A 21,264-nucleotide genomic window follows, 5' to 3' on the forward strand; every position below is an offset into this window, starting at 1 on the left:
TCAGTTTTTGATACATTTCAACTTTGAATATACATGAGGAATCTGAGTAGATAGTTTTTGGAATTTTGATTGCAACTCAGAACAGAACAAAAGATAAGGATGACATCAGACAATAGGGATTATAAACTATATGAACAGAAAGTATGGTGAGAAAATATAATATAAGACTTTCAGATATGTACAGAACTTGAAACAGACTTTGAAAGAGACACAGACTTTGAAACAGATCACTTCCCTTTACTGGATGACAAAAATAAACACTTTCCAGTGTATTTGAAGTGTTGATAGCATAAACACAGCTGTTCCTGTGGTAGGAATTCAGTTGGCTACTTGAATTGATGAAAAATGACTGTAAATTTCCCCGGAATGGAATTAAAATGGGGAGGGGCTGTGAGTCTCGATGATAGATGCTAAGTGACATCTTTTGGTTAACATTCAAATTGTACATGTACATAGAAAAAAAAATCATATTTGCATGTGTGTGTGTGGTTGTATATGTGTGCATGTTTGTATATACTTGTATATACCAGCAATCTGATTAAAAACTGATGTGGTGAAAGCAGCTAAATGCTTTATTTACCTAAATTTCCATCGTTTTGTGTTGTGTTGTGTTGTTTTTGTTCCGAGTGATCGTGGGAAGGTGCTGATCACTCGGAACAAAAACAAACAACACAAAACGATGGAAATAGAGGTAAATAAAGCATTTACCTGCTTTCACCACATCGGATTTTGGTGAGATTGATGTACCAGGTAATGCTTGAAAACCTGTTAGTATGACAGCCGGTTTCCATATAATAACTAATGTTATTCATCTAAGGACACTTCACAGCTGTCTGTATAAACTAAATAACATTACCATTATCAAAAAAATGCTATTAATTAACAGCCAATTAACCTAATTATAGTGTAAATACTTTATCATAATTGGATTGCTATACAAACACCTTCAACAATGTGTGGAGGAAACTAAGCAATCTAAATGCTGGTGACTTTGATGTCTTTTTAAGAGGGGTTGTAAAAGTTACAACTATTTATTTTACAGCTGAGTGTCAAGGAGTTGTCCATCACTATCAGAATTAATGATTAACAGCTGTATACCCCTCTACTTTACAAGTGACAAGTACAAAGCTATAAACAAGATGTATGTTAATTGTTAATTTATTTTGTATCAGATGTTCATGCACAGGGTGCAGCGAGCATGTAATTGATTGATCGATCGATTAATGGATCGATCAATTTATTGATTGATTTATTAACTGGTTGAATGATTGATTGATTGAATGATTAATTTTTGTAGTGAAATTTGTGTGTGATATTGCTAAATTGACTCATTGATTTTTGTGGTGATATAAAACTTTTTTTCTTCTTTCCCTGGCTATTTTTCTCTCTTTCAGCTGTATATAATTCTCTGTTTATTGACTAAGTAAGACATCTTGTCCATTCTCCCCCTCTTATCTAAATTAAAACACCCCTAATCTTATAATTTGCCAAGAGAGCAGTTACATTAACACTTTGCTTTATCTCTTATCTTGTGGGAGATTTTTTGCTGTTTATTGCTGCCTGTACCTTACCAAATAACATTATGCTGGAAAGAACAAAATCTTGCACATGTGCATATATAGCCAAGCAAAGCTAGATTTATATTCAACACTACAGTACATTCTTATTGGAAAAAAGAAGCATTTAATGTAGTCATGTGTGGTCTTTACTGTATTGATCTGATTTCAGACCACTATAAAAGAACAGACTAGCAACGTCTATTGACACCATAACACCAAAAGGAAAGGCCACATTGCTAGTCTGTTCTTTTAGTGGTCTGTGGTCTGATAATTAGGAGCTGTAACCTTGATGACAAAAACATGAACATGTTACTAACAACAAAACAAGCAAAGACGAACTTTCTAGATCACACTCAAAAGGTGTCTGACCATTAGTTCAAATCTTAGATCGAAAATGAATGATTTATATTACCTTGTCGTCTAATATCCTGATGAACATTAAAAATATTACAATTTCTTTTTATCCAGAATGTAGAGTAAAAGTCATATCAACATAAATGTGCAAAAGTTTATGTTATAGATGAACATACAACTCTAGTAATGCAAACTATCTGTTAATTAACTAGAACAAAACACAAAAACACAGTGTTGTAGTAAATGACACCTTGGGAAGGGAAGGTGCCGGGTAAGGTTGATTGAACAGCTAGAAAAAAACTAACAGTTTACACTACAACTTCTTGCAAAAACTGCTCCTTGATCATGTGACCAAAACAGTGCATGACATCACAAATAACAATGAGCTCATTATAATACTATTAGCTAGGCTTATATTACCCATAATTCAATGTTTGCCCCCCCAAGCATTTACAAGAAAGTCAAGGTCAAACATACACATCACATATTATCTTTGTTTGAAATGTTCAAATACAAAGAAGTAAAATTGATTCATAAAACTTTAACAACACATACTCCAACAACTCTGAGGATAGAATTATCTATCATGTATTGAATTAATGTGTTGACATTGAACGCCTTGAATTAGGGCAGCCGTCTGCCTACTTCAAAAGAGAAGGATAGGTCACAAAGTGTTTATAACTTACAGATGTGAGGTGGGGTATCATATTAATCCGTTGTATTGGCTTTTCTAAACAACCACACCTATAATATACAAACAACTGAATAATTGAAATTATACTGTGGCCGGGTTTTTTTAATTCACCGCTTTGTTTATTTATATTAAACAAGCTCTGGTTTTCACTATTCATCCAATCATTGTATAGTACATTGCAGTAAAATATGAGTTCTTGATTTCCTAGTTGAAACTGAGCATCGTTTAGAAAGTCGTAAAGAGGTCAATCACTTTTTGTAGAGAGACTGCATTGTAAACTTTGCGTTGTGGAGAGGAATTAGTTGCATTTATACACCACGCAAGTTATCAGTGATTGCCAGAGAAACACCAAATTGAAACTTGTCCCTCATTCATTGTTCAGTGGAGGTCCTTGTCATGAACACAGCCTTGTGTCACAAGAGTCAGTAGACATGCATTATGCAACAGTAAAGCATATTCGCAATTGCTTTATTTTGAATGTAGCACTTGAAGTCATGTATAGCTAACTCCCATGAGACAATGCAATAACCTCCACTGAATATGACTGAGAAACAAGTTTCAACTCCGTGTTTCTTGGCAATTAGGCATAATGTAATATGTGATGTAAAATCATCATGAAATGACTCCCCTGAACCCAAAGATTATAAAAATGCCAAGCTTTCCCACAGTGGCTTTAAACCCGACACCCTATATTTAGTGTACAAGTTATGTATTTTGTTACATAGAGTTACAGAAACCAAGTCATTAAAGGGTTAAAAATCAAATATGTGGTGTTACATGTATAATTTTGATGATGTGGTTTTGACATATTTTGTTTCCAATTCAGGCAGCTTCAACATTATATTCTGGTCAACTATAGTAAACTCTTCTGTTGAAATGTTCTAGTTTCTAGTTTCTGCTGATAGAAGTCAGAAATAATGTGACGGCGGGTATCTGTAAGATTTATATATGTAGCCCTTTGTATCATTTGAGTTTCTTCATATCTCTTGTCACTCACTGTCACAGTACAGCCTTAGGGTAGTACTGGTAAAGAGTCTACAATAGATCCCCAGTGATGGGGTCAGATACCATATGATAACCTATTCAAGTGCTTGTCTCGGAAACTAGCCAACAGCAACACAGAACAGCTAAACAGCTACAGAGAAAGCCAATTTCATCAAAAATGGTGCCTCAGATAGCAAAATTTAAACGACAAAAAAAATCTGTTTATGACATACCTATTTCAGTAAATAGTTCTTGTAGGTGGAGTACTTTGTTTATGACACTAATATCTTTTCTCCACCCATGATAAAATGTATTAAAAGTTCAAAAGTTCAAATACTAAGAAAACCCCCCAAACTTTTTCCATACATATATATACACACTGGCTCTGTCTATTACAACTTAATTAGGAGTACAGTTAGCTGAGCAGAATAAATCAAATCATTATACTTTAAATTTAAAACTTAAAGGTCCAGTTTGGATCGATTAAAAACCCAGTTTGGACCAGGACTAAAATATAGGTGTGGAAAACAGTTGCCTATTGTAAATAGAGTTATAGAAAAAGTTCACACTGAACAAAAGAATGACCCTATGTATTCCTTTTGGCACCACTGATAAGATAACACTATGAAATGCAAAAACTTGGGATTGAAACCCTGGCTGAAAAACTTAAAAAGTGTGTCAACTACAGTGAAGGTTAGGAAATAGTACAGCTGGTAACTATCATACAGTGTGGATTGTATATCTGTGTCAGAGTGGTTACAGTTAACATTAAACCATCACATCTTATCTAGTCAACGTGCAACAGTAACATTAAACTATCTGGGGTGTTTTTCTCCAACTTTTTCTTTTCTTGAAAAGTAGATCAAAACTAATTGTTTTGTCATCTCCAGGAAGAGAGTGATATTGTGGTTTTGTGATAGTATGATATGTACAGGAGCATTACTAATGTAGAACATACTTTATGTAGGTGACAATGCTACTAAATTACTGTATTGCCTCAGCTCGTCTATATATCTCTTTGATGAAGGGAGTGATAGGTAGCCAAATTGTACATTTCTGTCGCTGCCTTTCTCTGTCTGTCTGTCTGTCTGTCTGTCTGTCTCTCTCTCTCTCTCTCACTCTCTCTCTTTCTCTCTCTCTCTCTCTTCCCCCCTCCCTTCCCCCTCCCACCCTAAGTCAGATAAGGACACAGGTTCTTGTCAGTTTTAGTTTACTTTAATATGATTTCCAAGTATAACAAGATAATGGGCCACCCCCAGATTCTAACAAGTAGGTCAAGTCAAGGATTTCAGGTCGTCATGTTAATGTCAGACTGTATATCCAAGTTGTAATAGGTTGTATGCTCCATAAATCACAAAGCAGACATAGATACACTAGTTTGTTTTAAAGTTTAAATTCCTTTAACTTGTCTGGCCTAATTCTGGGGTCAGTTCAGTGTGATATCATGCTGATAGATACATTTGAACTCACTGGCTTCATAAAGCTTTATCTGGAAATGTGTTGTTTGGCAAAAACATGAACATTTCTTGTAAACAGATGAAATTTATACTCATGTTCCTGTGGCTTGATCTTTACAGAAGTTCCTTGGAAACAGTACATGTATATGTAAATTTGAGAAATTGAAAAAAAAAGCTTTCTTCCCAGTGTTATAAGTAGAGAAACCATACACTGTTTTATGCTAACTTTTTTTTATCCACCATCTTTAAAGGTGCACAAACTGCAACTAGAACGAGTTTTTGAAATATTCTGATTAGATAATGAATTACTCATATTATTGTACACCCTGATCAGTACTGAATCACCTGACCAATTTGTGCAGCAGTACACATAATATGGTGCAATAAATTCAATCAAATTTATTTTGGGGTCCATACCCAAAAATCAAAACAATCACAATTATAACCTATTGATGTACTACTTATGGATACAATTGACCACTAATTAACATGTACAATGACTATCGTTGATATTTTAACAATTTTTAGTTAATATATCGTTGGTTGTGTGATCTAAAAAAATATTATTTCACTTACAGTAAGTGCACCTTTAAAATGAATTAATCTGTCAGTGAAATATTACCACAGTCAATTACTGCATTCTTGAGATTTTACTTGCATTATTACTGTATAATATTGGCTTTGAAGTTTTAAATTTCCAAAACTTGGCTGATGACATTTCCATCCACAAATTGTCTTCCAGTTCATTGCATATACTTAGCAGCATGAACAATCTGTGAATAATATTGTGTAGGGAAATCTGAAGACATTTGAATGTTGTAATTCAGACATAGAAGTTAATGGTCAATGACCTAAATCCTAGTTAGAGTGTAGGGCAAATAAACCAGATAAGACCATAAAGAAACATTTATTGGAATACTTTATCAAAATTAACATCATTCAATTGTAAGTATGTAGGAAAGATGTATAAAAATGACGTTTTCTCTTGAAATTATAATATTTGTACGAATTCTTGCCAACTACATAATATATCTTTAGCAAGTCTTCATTTCTGCATTGTTTTCATGAATATTGCAATGTTACTTTTAAACCTGCACTAAGCTGTATAACTGGAATGTTATTTTTTCCGACGAGACAACAAAATACCACTACTACTACTACTACTACTACTACTACTACTACTACCACTACCACTACCACTACCACTACCACTACTACTACTACTACTACTACTACTACTACTACTACTACTACTGTAACTAACTGCTCAGGGTGTACAATATTACAAGTAAGTCACATGTATCTAAGAAAAAAAGTTTCAAGAAAAATTTCAATTGCAACTTCAATTATCTTTGAAATCTTCAACTACCATGTTAAAAATAAAAAATGTAATTAAGAAAAGACATATTGAAGGTTACACCCATAGTTAGCATTCCAAGTATAAATAAGTCAGAGTTGTGACCTTGTAGAAGCACATATCAAAACTGCATCAGATTCATTTATGCTATTTGATCCGCATTTAGCCAGGCCTCTTTATAAATTGCCAGAGGGAGATGGTCATCGTTTGCAACTGTTGCATCTTTACACGTAGCTAGGGTGTAGGGTGTACGTAACGTACGTATGTTATTTGTAGAAATGGAAAGTTTGTTGACCCTCTGTGTCTCAATGCAGTGTCTTATCTCTGAAAGACCAAGTCCTGATTATGAGTAAAAATTTATGTACATGTACTAAATACAGTTATAGTGGCAGGAGTTGGGTTGGGTTGAGTGGAAAAAGTTGGGTCTTGAGTAAAAAGAATGGTTGTGTAATCTTATAACTGTGTAATCTTATGACTGAAGTCAGAATCCTAGGATTGAATCTGTGGCCTTTAAAAAAAAGTCGTCTTCCAAGTATATCCCAATACTTACAAGTAAATATGGAAAATTTCCTAATGCTATTTCAGCAATCTTGGTCGAATTGTTTGAGACACAAGTTCATGTAGACACCACTAGAGGGCGCTCTACATTGATGCAAAAGGTTCATTCTGCCAGACAGCTTTCAATAGGCTATGTACAACCTTGCAAAGTTAAAGGCCCAGCGAAATTGTTGTCATAACTAATAATAATAAGGATAAACACTTGTGAAGTATCAGCTTTCACAATGAATTTTGTGATTAATGCTGTGCAAATATTACCTCAGACAGAGACCATTATTGGCACAACAGGGATATATAACTTTCTCAACTCCCTGGGGAGCATTCAATCCATTGCAGCCTCTGCATAATATTCAATCCTTCATAAAACAATCTCTGTCCTACTAGTTCCCCACTTTTGCAGATGGGTTGATTATCACAATATAGTGTAATTATGCTGTACAATACCATCTTAACTCATACCAGGTGTGCCTCATGTTATCACTGCACATAAACAATGACGACATGAGACCATTCATTTGAATTGTAATCTGCACTTTGCTAGTTTAATTGTTTTTGTCACCACCTGTCAACACTTCAACAGGATTGGAGGGCAAAAAGTCAAGATGTCATCATAAATAGCGCCCTCTCACATATAGTGAAAGCAACTTTTGTCTTTACTGTATGATAAAGCTTTGGCACAATGAATAGAAATTAGTATTACTAACAGAAAGTTCCAAGAACCTGGGTCACAAATGTATCAGATATGGACTATTATACCATGCATAACCAAAATTATGGAATATATACTCATTCTACGTCACGACAACGTGTGTCTACAACACTGGTTCTGCTGTGTTCGAAATATGAGTAAAAAAATGTTCAAAATTGCCAGTATTTCCCCAATTTTTCTTTGATATTAATGGCAGAAGTACAATACTCGTGACCTAAGAGTTGTCACTATACTCATCTAGTGACACGTAGTGACAAAGGCCCCTTAGGTCACTCATATATTCCTTGGCTGAATGAAGGAAATATTGCGAATGACATCTAATTATATTGGTATTGTTTGATTTAAAACACACAGGACCTAAACAGCAAGACAGAATTGGTTGCTGTCAATGGAAAGAGACTTCCAGCAATTGAAATTTTTGCATATGCTCTAAAATTCTTCAAAGAACATGCCCTTCAAGAGTTAAATGATCAACTTGAAGAGAAGATAAAAAATGAAGACATCCGATGGGTGATTACAGTACCTGCAATATGGAGACAACCAGCAAAGCAGTTCATGAGAGAGGCAGCGTACAAGGTAGGTTTTTATACAAAAAAGTGCATGTGCTCACAAGTGTTCTTATAAAGTCTATTGTTGTATATCCAGTCTCACTAACAATTAAGTTAAGAAGTTAGTTTTAGCTTTCTGTCAATGAGAAGTAATCTACTGTATGTGTGTGTGTGTGTGTATGTATGTATGTATGTATGTATGTATGTATGTATGTATGTATGTGTGTGTGTGTGTGTGTGTGTGTGTGTGTGTATGTGTCATTTTACACTGAGGTCCTGTTATAATAATATCATGTAACACACATTTCTAACCCTAATATTTTGATTATATATATAATTATATAATGAAATTGCTGTTACCGCTCAGAATCAAGAATTGGAGAAACATTGTAATTGTGATGTGAAATGAAGAGAAAGATTTTACCTCTTCACACCATACTGCAGTTACCTAGTTTCATGAAGACATAGCTTACTTCTTCAACAGACTGACTGCTATCTTTTTTATTCTTTTCTCAACTTAAAGGCTGGCATAAGTTCCAAGACCCACCCTGAACAAATTCTGATAGCTTTAGAGCCAGAAGCAGCGTCAATATACATCCGTAAGATGAGACTACATGAAATAATTCCAGAAACAGACGACAACAATCGTTTCACTCGATATCGTAGTGGATGTCGATTGTCAACAGGTCCTATTAATGTTGACTTTATGCACGGTAAGTTAACTTACCAGTTTACACGAGTCAGCGGTTGATTATAACAAATTAAAACAGATTTTGTAAGGATATTTCTCTACTTGTCTGTTGTAACAAATTCTGTTAGATTATCTATTGTCAAAGTCTTGATGCCAAAAAAAATATTTTCCAAAAAATATTTTAACGATCCGTTGAAAATTAATTGAATGTACAGATTTCATTTGATATTATAAATATACGACAATAAAATGCCACTTTGAACCAAAATATTCATGAACCATGTAACACTTTCACCAACCCCATTAAATGGGTCAAGGGTCAAGTTAATAGGGTCAGTAGGTCAGAAGTCATTGATTTGGGTCAAGAAGTTGTTATGGTATTGGCTAGGCTTTGGGTTAAGGGTCATTTACCATATTCAAGAGGTCATTACTCGAAGTCCACATAGGACACGTCAATAAAGAATCATTAATGATTCTTTTGATCAAGGGGCAAGTATTTAGGTCAAGTGGCCAGATTTCATTTACTTGGGTCAAGTTATAATCTTCTTTGCTTTGAAATGAACAGGTACCAAATACATGGTGGTTGACTGTGGTGGTGGAACTGTTGATATCACAGTGCACGAGTTAGAAGAACATCTAGGTACACTTAAAGAATTACACAAAGCTGCAGGTGGAGAATACGGATCTGTTAGCGTGGACAATGCCTTTGAACAACTCCTAGTAGATATGTTTACTACAGAGTTTATTGAAGAATTTAAGGTGAGAAATAATTCAGAAGTAATGGTGTTGTCACTTTTATCCCTGCACATGTAATACAGGAAGTCCATGTAGTCTTAGTCAGAGTAAATGGTTTGGATGAAAAAACAGTCTATTCATCTCTACAAAGGATTACTTAACATAGTGTGTACTTATCAGTTGTGTCCATATTCGTCTTAGCCTACTCAGCAATAGTAAGTTATTTATGTATAATAAACTTACAACACTCAATCCAGCCTTCGGTTTACTATAATAGATGCAAATGAAATCTGTTGTTCTTCAGTGTGGTAGATTACACAAGTAAGGTGATTCGAATCACCCTGTGATCAACATAGTCTAAACATTGGAAATCCCTAAACAACTGTTTTAGTTTGTGTCTATCTTAGAAAACTGAAGGCTCAACTACCAGGGTGATAATTATATCCAGATGAAGACTATCAGTTTTCCTATACTGGCCGCAGATCATGTTTGTTCCTTACCAAACCGAAAGATTAGTCACAAACTGCAACAGGTCGTTTTCAGCTTTTGTAAAGCTGTAGAATGTCTGCCAGTTGTCTTTCTGTGAGCTGTTCTCGGCAGCTCAAAATTAACTAAGTATGCGCAAAATAAGACTTCTTGCAGCTGGTTGTCAGAAGTCTGAATTGAAGAGCTGTTGCAGCTCAAGGAAAGATCTTTCATTTTGGTAAAGATTCTGTCCAACTATCTAAGTGTCATGTAACTACCAAGATCGATTTATTAAGCACAAGCTTCGATTAATATGTCGCCTTCAGTGATACTGTATAGTTAGAGGACCCTGGAGAATAGATAATCTGAAAATGTTATCTAATTAGTAATATGTATAGATGTAAAAAATTATATATATATAATATATAAAAAGCTGCCAATAATAAGTTTTGTATTTCACAATTGTCACTGTTGATACATAACTGCAGATATATTAATACTGTGATTCCTCAATTGACTTCATAGAATGATCCACAGTTGCAAACCCCATTAGGGAGATATTCTGAGTGTTAAATAATTGTTCCTCACCAAGAACTTGACCATAAGTTATACACACACATTTACAGATAAAACGACCAGCTGGTTGGGTAGACTTGATGATTGCCTTTGAAGCCAGGAAACGTAACGCAAGTCCCTGGAAGAACAATCCTCTCAATGTATCCCTACCATTCTCATTCATTGATTACTACAAGAAGTACACAAAGAACAATACAATAGAAAATGCTGTCAAGAAATTCAACCACAAAGATATCAAGTGGTCATCACAAGGTGAGTTAAAGTACATACAGATTTGTAATATACTTTTTAGAGAGTCAGTATGAGTAACTAAGAGTAGAGATTTGTACATTTAGGACAAGAAAATACAAGCATTTGCAGTATTAAAGTACAGAGAGATTTATAACAAGCAAATGATAAACATTTTCAGTCAGTCAGTATGAGTAACTAAAAGTACATAGAGATTTGTACATTTAGGACAAGAAAATACAAACATGAGAGATTTGTACATTTAGGACAAGAAAATACAAACATTTGCAGTATTAAAGTACAGAGAGATTTATAACAAGCACATGATGAACATGTTCGGTCAGTCAGTCAGTCAGTATGAGTAACTAAAGTAGATAGAGATTTGTACATTTATAACAAGCATATAATAAATTTTTGTTTCAGACTATATTAGTAATAGTACAGAGAGATTTGTTCATTGTAGACAAGCAAACAAACTGTTGCAATCAGTCGATATCAAAAATTGTTATTTTATCACAATCAATGATGCAAAGTAAATAACTTATATCAAAGGCAGACAAGTTTGTAATAACTTTTGGTTGAAACCAGTTTCAATTATGACAAAAGATAAATCAGATACATGATATTAATTGTGAAGTAAATATCAAAGTATTTCAAAGCAAAACACTGAATCACAACAGAAAACAAGACTTGATATGCTGATAGATGATGGTGTTTTTTTATACAGTTATTGAAATGATAAAAATGACATTCCAATTTTAAAGACGGTAGATTTTCATACATCAAGTGTGTTTAGTATACATCTTCCTTTCAATCCTTACTGCTATACATTGTATGACTTGATATACCTGCTTTCTTTACATCCCATATTCCTTTTTGTTTCCCAGTACAATGAGATCTGTCTTCAGTTCCTTTCCAGCCATGAAGAACTTTGCCATCATGTGTGCCTCCTATACCTTTTTGTTCCCAGTTGGTACTAACATGGTATATTCTACATTTCCTTGTCTCTTTCCATTTGCCTTTTTCTCAGTTTTTCTTTCCTCCTTTTGGTTTCTGTCACCTTGGTGTTACCCACATACTGTGATCATAATCTTTGGCCTAAAGGTCATATCTATTTTCCATTTGTTTGGAAGGATTTGTAAAGCACATTTTTTTCTCTCGAAAATTAGGTACTTAGATATATAAATTTATTAGAGATGATATTTTTCTTTAAATGGTTCCTCAGGATAAATAAGCAGCATGGCGTGCAGTGGGATAATTGTTCATATTTTTGATAAATAATTGCCAGTTATAATACCTTATTCTGCCAATGGAAAGTCAATCATCAATGCATAACAATTAATGAAATGTCATATCTGATGTTCAAGTGAAAAGAGAATGCAAATGAGAGATCTATGTAAAGTTGTGGGGTGATCTGGTAGAGGGATCTTTTTTACTTTTTTACCACTACATATAACTGGATGAGAATATATTCAAGTAATATTCCTGGGGAACTCGGGTCAATTTCTACCTCCATCAACTAAACCACAACCTATCCTCACCTCCTTCATAAATAGATTGGAACTGTAATTTATTAATGCATGCAAATTTATGCACACATGCATGCCTGAATTTGAAGCATGGTTGTTTAACATCAACATTTTCTCCAAGTTAACAGAATAATGATATCTTCAAAAGTTGAAATTTGATGTCTATAGCACTAGCTCTCTTGGAAAACTATCTCTTAGTGATAAAATTATTCACACTCTGATACACACATCCTAATATTGAATGTCTTTTCTCTTGGTATGTCAGTATGAATTACTTGCATCAATTTCATTTTAATCTTACATGCATATCTAAATAGCACACACACATCACATGTTTAACATTGCTTATAGTGGCCATATGAATTAAGGTTTGGGTATTTATTTTGAATTTTATCATGGCTTCCTACTTGAAAAATCAATGCGAAACAACATTGACAAAGTTTGTGTTTGCAACTCAATACATTGCAAAAAGCTAATAAATTGTATAAAAAGTTTGTTATTGTACGTGCAATTACAGATTTCATAACACATTTACTAATCTTTTGCAATTTATTGAGTTGCAAACAAGGATTTTGCATATTAAAGTAGGAAGCCCTGATAAAGTTCTATAAATCCAAAATCCAAAATAAATACCCAGTCCTCATCCATTTGGCCACATTAATGTGAATTACTGTTTAAACTCAAACTAATGTGACTTTAGTATGTATCAACCATCAGACATACATACATACATACATACATACATACACATACATACACATACCGTACGTATATATGTACGTACGTACGTACGTACGTAAATAAATACATACATACATACATACATACATACATACATACATACATACATACATACATACATACATACATACATACATACATACATACATACATACATACATACATACATACATACATACATACATACATACATACATACATACATACATACATACATACATACATACATACAGACAGACAGACATACATACATACATACACATACCGTACGTATATATGTACGTACGTACGTACGTACGTACGTAAATAAATACATACATACATACATACATACATACATACATACATACATACATGCATGCATACATACATACATACATACATACATACATACATACATACATACATACATACATACATAGACAGACATACATACATACATACATACATACATACATACATACATACATACATACATACATACATACATACATACATACATACATACATACATACATACATACATACATACATACACAGATAGACAGACATAATCCTACTAGTAAACATACTAGATAAGTATCCACTACATTTGAGAGGAGAAGTGCAAATTCAGAAATATTTTACACTAACAACAAGTATTAAGATCCATCAGTCAGTTAGGGATAATGGTTACATAGTAATACCAGTGATAGTTTCATTTGGTGCTGTAGGAAATTTGTAAAGATGAATTTTCACTTTCTGGCCAGAAAACCAACTCATAGTAATAATAATGTTAGTTTTTATAGAGCACTTTCCCACTATGTGCTCAGAGTGCTTTACAATTTACAATACAACTCATGAAAATAATAGTAAGGAAAAGATATAAAACACAGTGCACAAGGCACAGTGATTATTGAGAAAATAGTCTTTTGAAGCTTGTTGAATACAAAAAGTGGTAATGGAAACCAAAAGGAGAAGAATGGAATTTTAATTGTTACTGGTGGAGATTAGTTCCATACAGGTTTGTAAAAAAACCTATGAAGTTCAATGTTTTATCAAAAGATTACAGTATGTGATTCAGAATTTGATGTGTTTGTTATACTGCTGTTACTGTCAACTGGGAACTAAACCATTTTTACTAGTGGAGATTCTCTTTAATTTGCCCCTTGAGTTCCAGGTATGCTGAGGTTTACGCCAGAAGCTATGCGCAGTTTATTCCAACCAACCTTAGATCACATCTGTGGTGAGATTGAACTGGTTCTCAAGAAACCAAACCTTGACAAAGTCAATTATCTCTTCCTGGTTGGTGGATTTGCCGAATCACCACTCCTCCAAGATGAAGTCAGGAAAGCGTTCGGCAACAACCTGAGGGTTATTATTCCACAAGATGTTGGATTGACCATTCTCAAAGGTGCAGTACTATACGGTATTGACCCCAACGTCGTTAGGGTCAGGCGGTCACCCTTAACATATGGTGTCGGTGTGCTGAACAAATTTATTCGTGGTAAGCATCCTGAAGAAAAGTTGATCATCAAAGAAGATATTGAATGGGTTTCTGACATCTTTGATGAGTTTGTGATAGCTGATCAACCAATTGCAGTCGGGGAAACAGTAATGCGTAGTTACACCCCTGCTAAACCCAATCAGAAATCTACAGTGATTAACATGTATTGTAGTGATAAGCAAAGGGCTGCTTTTATCACGGACGAAGGGGTAAAGAAGTGCGGTACACTTCATATTGATCTGTCGGAGACCACGTATATGCAAATGCCAAGACGTAGGGAGATTCAGGTCAGTATGCAATTTGGGGATACCGAAATAAGAGTTAGCGCCCTCGACATCATTACTGGTAAAGAAGTCAAAGCCAATATTGACTTCCTTAGGAAATGACATGTTGCGTCAAGTAAAAGACAGTAGCTCTTTTTTTTGTGGATTTCTCTCTCTCTCTTTCTACAGCACCTGGTGCAGAACGTGACAAAGTGAATGTGTTTATCAGTGAAGTTTATAAAACAGAGATTGAGGATAGGAAAGGAAGATTTTAAAATATCGAAAACAATCAATGTTTGTATAAGTCATTGTAGTCATGGCAACTTAATTGTTTGTAAAACTAAACGTAACTACAGTGATACAAATTTGAACGTTTCTAAAAAAAATGAATATGGTCAGAGCTTGAGTGTTCTTCAGACCTCATTTAGCCTACTTTTTAAAGCCAAATATAGAAATTTAGGAATTTGCCAAAATATTCGAAATTTCGTCCATTTGTATGACTAATTAAATGATTTTATGAAGACCATTTGGCAAGTTATCCATTACATAAAAGTGAGAGCTTTGATGCGAAGTTTTAGCTATTTTAGATGCAAGCTAAGCTAGGTTTTAGTATTTAAAAAAAAACAAATCCAAACAAGCACATTATATTTAAACATTCTTAAAAGTCATAATTAGCATTGCCATTCTACATATATGGCTGCTGCATGTATCTAGATAAAGGAAATTCCTGTGAACTTACTAGGTGTAATGTAATAGTTCCCATAATGTGTCTTTACATAGTCATAACCAGGCGTGCAACTTTTTGAGTTTCTCTGTTTGTAATTGTGCCGAGACCAGTTGGCCAACTTCTTGCCAACTTGTAAAACATTGTGTACAGTTTCTAAAAAATCTTAACCATTAGGGTTCCATTTTTTTTTCAGTGACGTATATTTTTATTTGGAAAAAAATAGTAGAAATCAAATCATAATACAATCATGTTTTTCTCATTGTATATCTTAGTGCCAAAGTTATCGATGCTGCTTAGATGTATATTCCATGATAAAAAATCATAATCTTAGCATAATCTTTAAGTTTCTAAAACTTTATATGTATAAAAACAAAAGGCCAAGAAAAAACTTTGTATGAGGGCAGTCTTTATTGGTTGAACTTTAAAGAGTTTTTGTTGGTGGGGGATGGTCAGTAAGTTTGATACATGGCAGTTTACCTAAATTACTGTAATGCAATTCTGTAGTAAACCACTAGATGTTATAGAGAATTTCTGTTCATAGTAAACTTTGTTGGGTCTTGTCTGTATTGATCCCTAAAGATGACTTTCAAGGAAATACTAGTCGGCAGAAATTGAAGTCTGTAGGTGCTGTTTAGATCAGAGTTCATTAGTGTGACTTTTCATTTTTACAAATATCTTATAATTAGTTATAAAATAGTGTTATTTAAACACAAATAAAATGGGATGGAAAGTTCTTGAACCATGTATACTACCATTCCATAAAGAAGATGCTTTTTAACAAGTACTTTGTTTTCTTTATTGGATTGAAGGTGACAACTTTCACCTTCAAACTTTTTTCTCTCTCTACTTTTTTTGACCTTCAAACTTTGTTTTCTTTTTTAAATGAAGAGAACTTTCACCTTCAAATTGTTCACAAATTCATTTATAGTCTCGATCTTTACATTCTTGTCTCCAAAGTCATGTCTTGCATGAAGGGATTTCTTTTTAGTTATTTAAATCATTTCAGATCATCTGAAAATAGACGTATACCTGACAGATCAATTTTGGTAAATATTTGGCGTAAATCTTTGGGAGAGTTTTATAGTGCAGTCGCTTTGCTTGATCAATACAATGCATTTAGTCAATCAAGTCTTCTGATCTGTAATTTGTGAATATTAATCAATAAAAATGCAATCATTGGAAGTAAATTTGAGTAGTAATAGTGTCCAAAATGATAGAATAAAGCTACTAGATAGAAAACAAGTCAATTTCTCTGTTTCATTTGTGTAAAAGTTTTCATACATTTCTGTATAAATATACATTGTAACATCTTCTTGTATTTTTTAAGTTTCAAATATACTTCGATGATTCTAGTATTTGTTCATATTTTTTCCGATTTTCTTTTTCAATCTGTAAAAGTAGTCGTACCAATTATCCAGTATTTTTTTTCCATTTGTTTCTTAACTTTGATTGTTAACAGAGTGGAAGGAATCTGGCAAATTATCCAGTATTTTTCCATTGGTTTCTTAACTTTGATAACAGAGTGGAAGGAATCTGGCAAATTATCCAGTATTTTTCCATTGGTTCCTTAAATTTGACAACATAGAGGAAAAAATCTGGCAAACTTGAATAAAGTTGTTTACTGAATAACAATGTACCGATCTCATGAAAAGATCCAGCTGACAGACCTTTTTTTTAAATACTCAAAAAGGACTATAGTGTTTTGATATTTGGAACTTAAATCTGTCTAAGTTATCCACAAAAGGATTGATGTATGATGCTTGTATGATAGCTGTCATTTCATTGAAATAATCAACACATTTCCAAATTTGTCATTTGAAATTTAAGATCGGATATCCCCAACATTTTTATTCCACCAACAAAAATGCATATCCATCGGAAAGTGATAATTGAAGTAAGTGTAAAATAATCTACAAACAATCTGGTATACTCTACATGGAGTGTTTGGTAGACATAGTATTTTCAACAACTTGTAATTTTTTTATCAAAAAAAACAAGCAGACAATTTTTCAATGATTCTTTGATGAGGTTTCTTCGCTCTGCCATCAATTCCCTTCAAACACTTGAACTTGATAGCTTGAATATAAGATATAGTTTACTGGTAACTTGAACTTTAGATGGTATGTCAAATCATATATGATCAATAAACCCTTTTGTGTTTATTAGAGAATTCTAATATATCGGTTTATGAAAAATGTGCAAAGCAGAATTTTGAACTGATGCACTAATTCTAATGTTAGATTTATTTTTTTTTTACCAAAACTGATATATATGACTTTTCTGACATATCATCTGATATTGAGTCAAGTTTTCCAATCTGTATCTTATTTTTAATATGAATTATTCAGTTTTTGTCAGACATGTATTTACTTTAATTAAGTACCCATCTTGATCCAAATTTGTAGATGCTTCAAATGTAACTTCGACGAGCACCAATAAGGTACAAATTTTACAAATCTCATTCCCATTATATCCTACACCTGTTGGCATCTGTGATAATGGTATACTTATCAAAACACTTGTACAGTAGTTTCCTTTTTTAAAAATTCAAGATATCTATCCATGTAACATCTTAAATATTGAATTTGAAGAGCAGTGCTACAGAACTTGACAATACCCAGTCAGTACTGTTTGAGCTTCACCAAAGAAAACAAGTTTATTTGGTTGGCTTAATATGACATTGGTTACTTCAATAATAGAACCGATGTAAATAGGGTTTGATTCTCAAAGTGGTGATGATGTCCACATACCTTTCTGCTTAGGAATTGTTTGCGGACGTTAGGTGATGGGGGATTGTTAACCCATCATCAAAACTAACCTGTGACTTTAACCAGGTGGAACAAACGATATTAAAATGGGACTTTTGAAATAGTGTACAGTTGATATGCTGGGTTTAAAGAAGAATTGCAATTGCGTGCAGTTTGATGTGATGGCCAGGAAGGTATATGCGAACAGTGCAGACATATCTAGGAACGACTAGAGACTGTATGATTTGATTGCCATTTGCTGCTCTTTATTTCTTGTGAAAGTAAAGAATTCAGATCGAGTTCACATATGTGAATCATTCAGTCATTGGAAATCACCAGTAAATTACATTTAGGTGTTGTATTTTAAACCACTTTGGTGTTTGAATTAAGAGGAAATTAAAGTAACAAATATTGAGTTCCCAAAAGTATTGCACAGAGCAAGGTGCCAATATGAAAGTTTTAAATTCTGAATTTTAATATGGAAGTATCAAATCAATGAAATACAGACAAATCAAAGCAAATACTTTGAAAATAATAGTAGTTCACTTTTCACCCAATTTTTTTTTCTATGTTTTAATTTTTATTTTCACGGTATTATTTGACGCTGTCTTTTGAGATTAAGTTTCGTTTTATGGACTTCAAACATTTCTTTCTGATGCACTGTGGTTTTCTCTTTTAGAAGGCAACTCAATTCACTTCTTTACATTTCTCGCTATTTTTCAGTCTTGGAGGCAGTTTGTATCATCGCGTAACTTTGGTTGATAAGATATTAAATGCAGCAACAATAAGGCAGTATTAAATTTTAGTTTGTTGTATTCTTTAGTTGCCCTTACAAAATAATATATCACATGTAAACACTTGCAGCTTTTATTTCAATAAATACACAACGTAGTCAACACAATATATTTCGTTGTCATCTGACATCTCAATTCTAAGCTAGTCTAGCACTATTTGAACACAATCACAATGTATGATCTCTGTGTGTTACATGCTTTGTCCATATATTATTTGACAGCAGAGTACACACACATTTTATAAACCAATGACACACAGTATTGCTAGAATAGGAATCTGTTCAGTCCCATGTCATCGATCAGAATTAACTCCCAAGAATTCTGCCTGTCAGAACTTTCCAAAGTGTTTGTTGTCAATAGTTAAGTTGGGTACATGAATCCTGTATACTGGCTATTAATCCTGGTGGACCACAGCTGAATACTCCCATCTTGTTTACCTGCAATGAGATAAGTTTCTTGCCCTAAAATCTAGTAATGTAAAGTTCAGCTTTTGTATTAAGTAAATGTTAGCACAGGGTTGTGTGTTTCAGCACACAGTAAATTTCTCTGTGTGTTTGTGGAATGCTAACTGAACTTCAACTACCTACTACAAAGGTAGCAGCACTGAATGAGCTATCAAAACAAACACCAGAGTGCATAGCAACAATGCCCATCCCTCTAGTAACAACCAAACAGCAATGTCTTTTGGTAAGATGAACAATCAACCCATCTATGCTAAATGTCCCCATTATTAAACCTGCATAAAATGCCGGCATAGTATTGCTTGTGCTTCAACACCATTGGCGCTCTTACAGTATGTGTCCACCATAAATGCAGATGAAAAGCCCATTATACAAGGTGTGTGACGTTTATAGAACTATAATATAGAACTTGAAAGACATACGATATACTGTAGAACGTCATGTACATGTATCAAAGTGAGTCCAGTGGGGATGTGTATAGGACAATTTACAACCAATTTCATGTTAGTGTGCATTGGCCCTGATACAACCTGAGAGACTGCACATGCTAGACTACATGTATAAGATGGCAAACTTGAATGAATACAGTTAAGTGCCATATTTTGACAAAATGAAGTGAACTAACCATGCAGACATCAAAACATTGGCGCCTGTGTGTCTGACTCATATTACAGTAGGTGTATTTGGTGTAGCAAGAAATTGGGACCTTGCTATGTAAAGTGTTGGGTGCAGTTTAGGAGTGGATTGTGTGTAGCTGTATCAAGCAGAGTCAGTGAACACTAACATGAAAAGGGTTGTATCTCATGTGTGCGGTTTCAGAATAAGATTTTGGTTGAATCTAATCTGTAAAATACGTTGTATCGTTGTGAACTCTGAGAATGCACATAACCAGTACGGCGTATCTTGCAGTCTACTACGATATATTTGCACATGACGTACCTCATCATGGTGGTCTTGTAGAGAGTCCAGTAACGAGCAAATATCGGGACAACCAAAATGTGTGGCAGCTCGTAGACCAGTAAATAATGATTGGTTGGACATAGTCTGGAAATGGCGCTCACAGATATACTGAAAGGAACAGCAAATTATTTAATTATCAATCAATTTTTACGACCAATTATCAAAGATATTGATATGACATTAACGGACATGCGCATAAGTCCGACTCACAGGTAAGTGTGTGTGTGTGGAGGGGGGGGGGGTGAAAACCTGGCTGACTAGGGAGGCACGTCAAGTAACATTTTTTTCATAGTAGTCATTACAGTCATGAGTTACAAACGAAAAGAATATTTCCCAACATGAACGCTGGTTTCATGCAAATAAGCCAAATTCAGCAGGGGTTTGTGGTTTAAATTTGGGAAGGGTAAGAACGTGTATAGTGGTCAAATCGCGTTTATCGACAAGCGAAAAGCACACCATCCGGGCATGCGCATAAGTCAACTACTCAACTTTAACAGATATTGGTCTTTATCCTTTGACGTAATTAACAAATTAAACTTACCAACATAGTAGTCCTGAGGTCAAATTTCTGGTAGAATTGCGTGATGAAAATGTGAGTATCCACAAGACTGTTTTCATCATTTTGTTCAACGTCACGGAAA

General features: G+C 34.0%; 1 protein-coding gene across 1 annotated transcript in view; it reads left to right on the plus strand.

Moving 5' to 3' along the window:
• LOC144446470 (uncharacterized) overlaps positions 1-19,311 on the plus strand; it is a 58,191-nt gene extending 38,880 nt beyond the window's left edge. The window contains exons 3-7 of the mRNA XM_078136236.1: positions 8,027-8,248; positions 8,744-8,933; positions 9,477-9,670; positions 10,738-10,939; positions 14,345-19,311. Of these exons, the coding sequence (XP_077992362.1) occupies positions 8,027-8,248; positions 8,744-8,933; positions 9,477-9,670; positions 10,738-10,939; positions 14,345-15,057 (1,521 nt within the window). The 3' untranslated portion in view covers positions 15,058-19,311. The remainder of the gene's footprint in view (positions 1-8,026; positions 8,249-8,743; positions 8,934-9,476; positions 9,671-10,737; positions 10,940-14,344) is intronic.
• Positions 19,312-21,264: the final 1,953 nt, after the last annotated feature.

The sequence above is a fragment of the Glandiceps talaboti genome, chromosome 15 (assembly GCF_964340395.1).
Source record: "Glandiceps talaboti chromosome 15, keGlaTala1.1, whole genome shotgun sequence".
Taxonomy (NCBI): domain Eukaryota; kingdom Metazoa; phylum Hemichordata; class Enteropneusta; family Spengelidae; genus Glandiceps; species Glandiceps talaboti.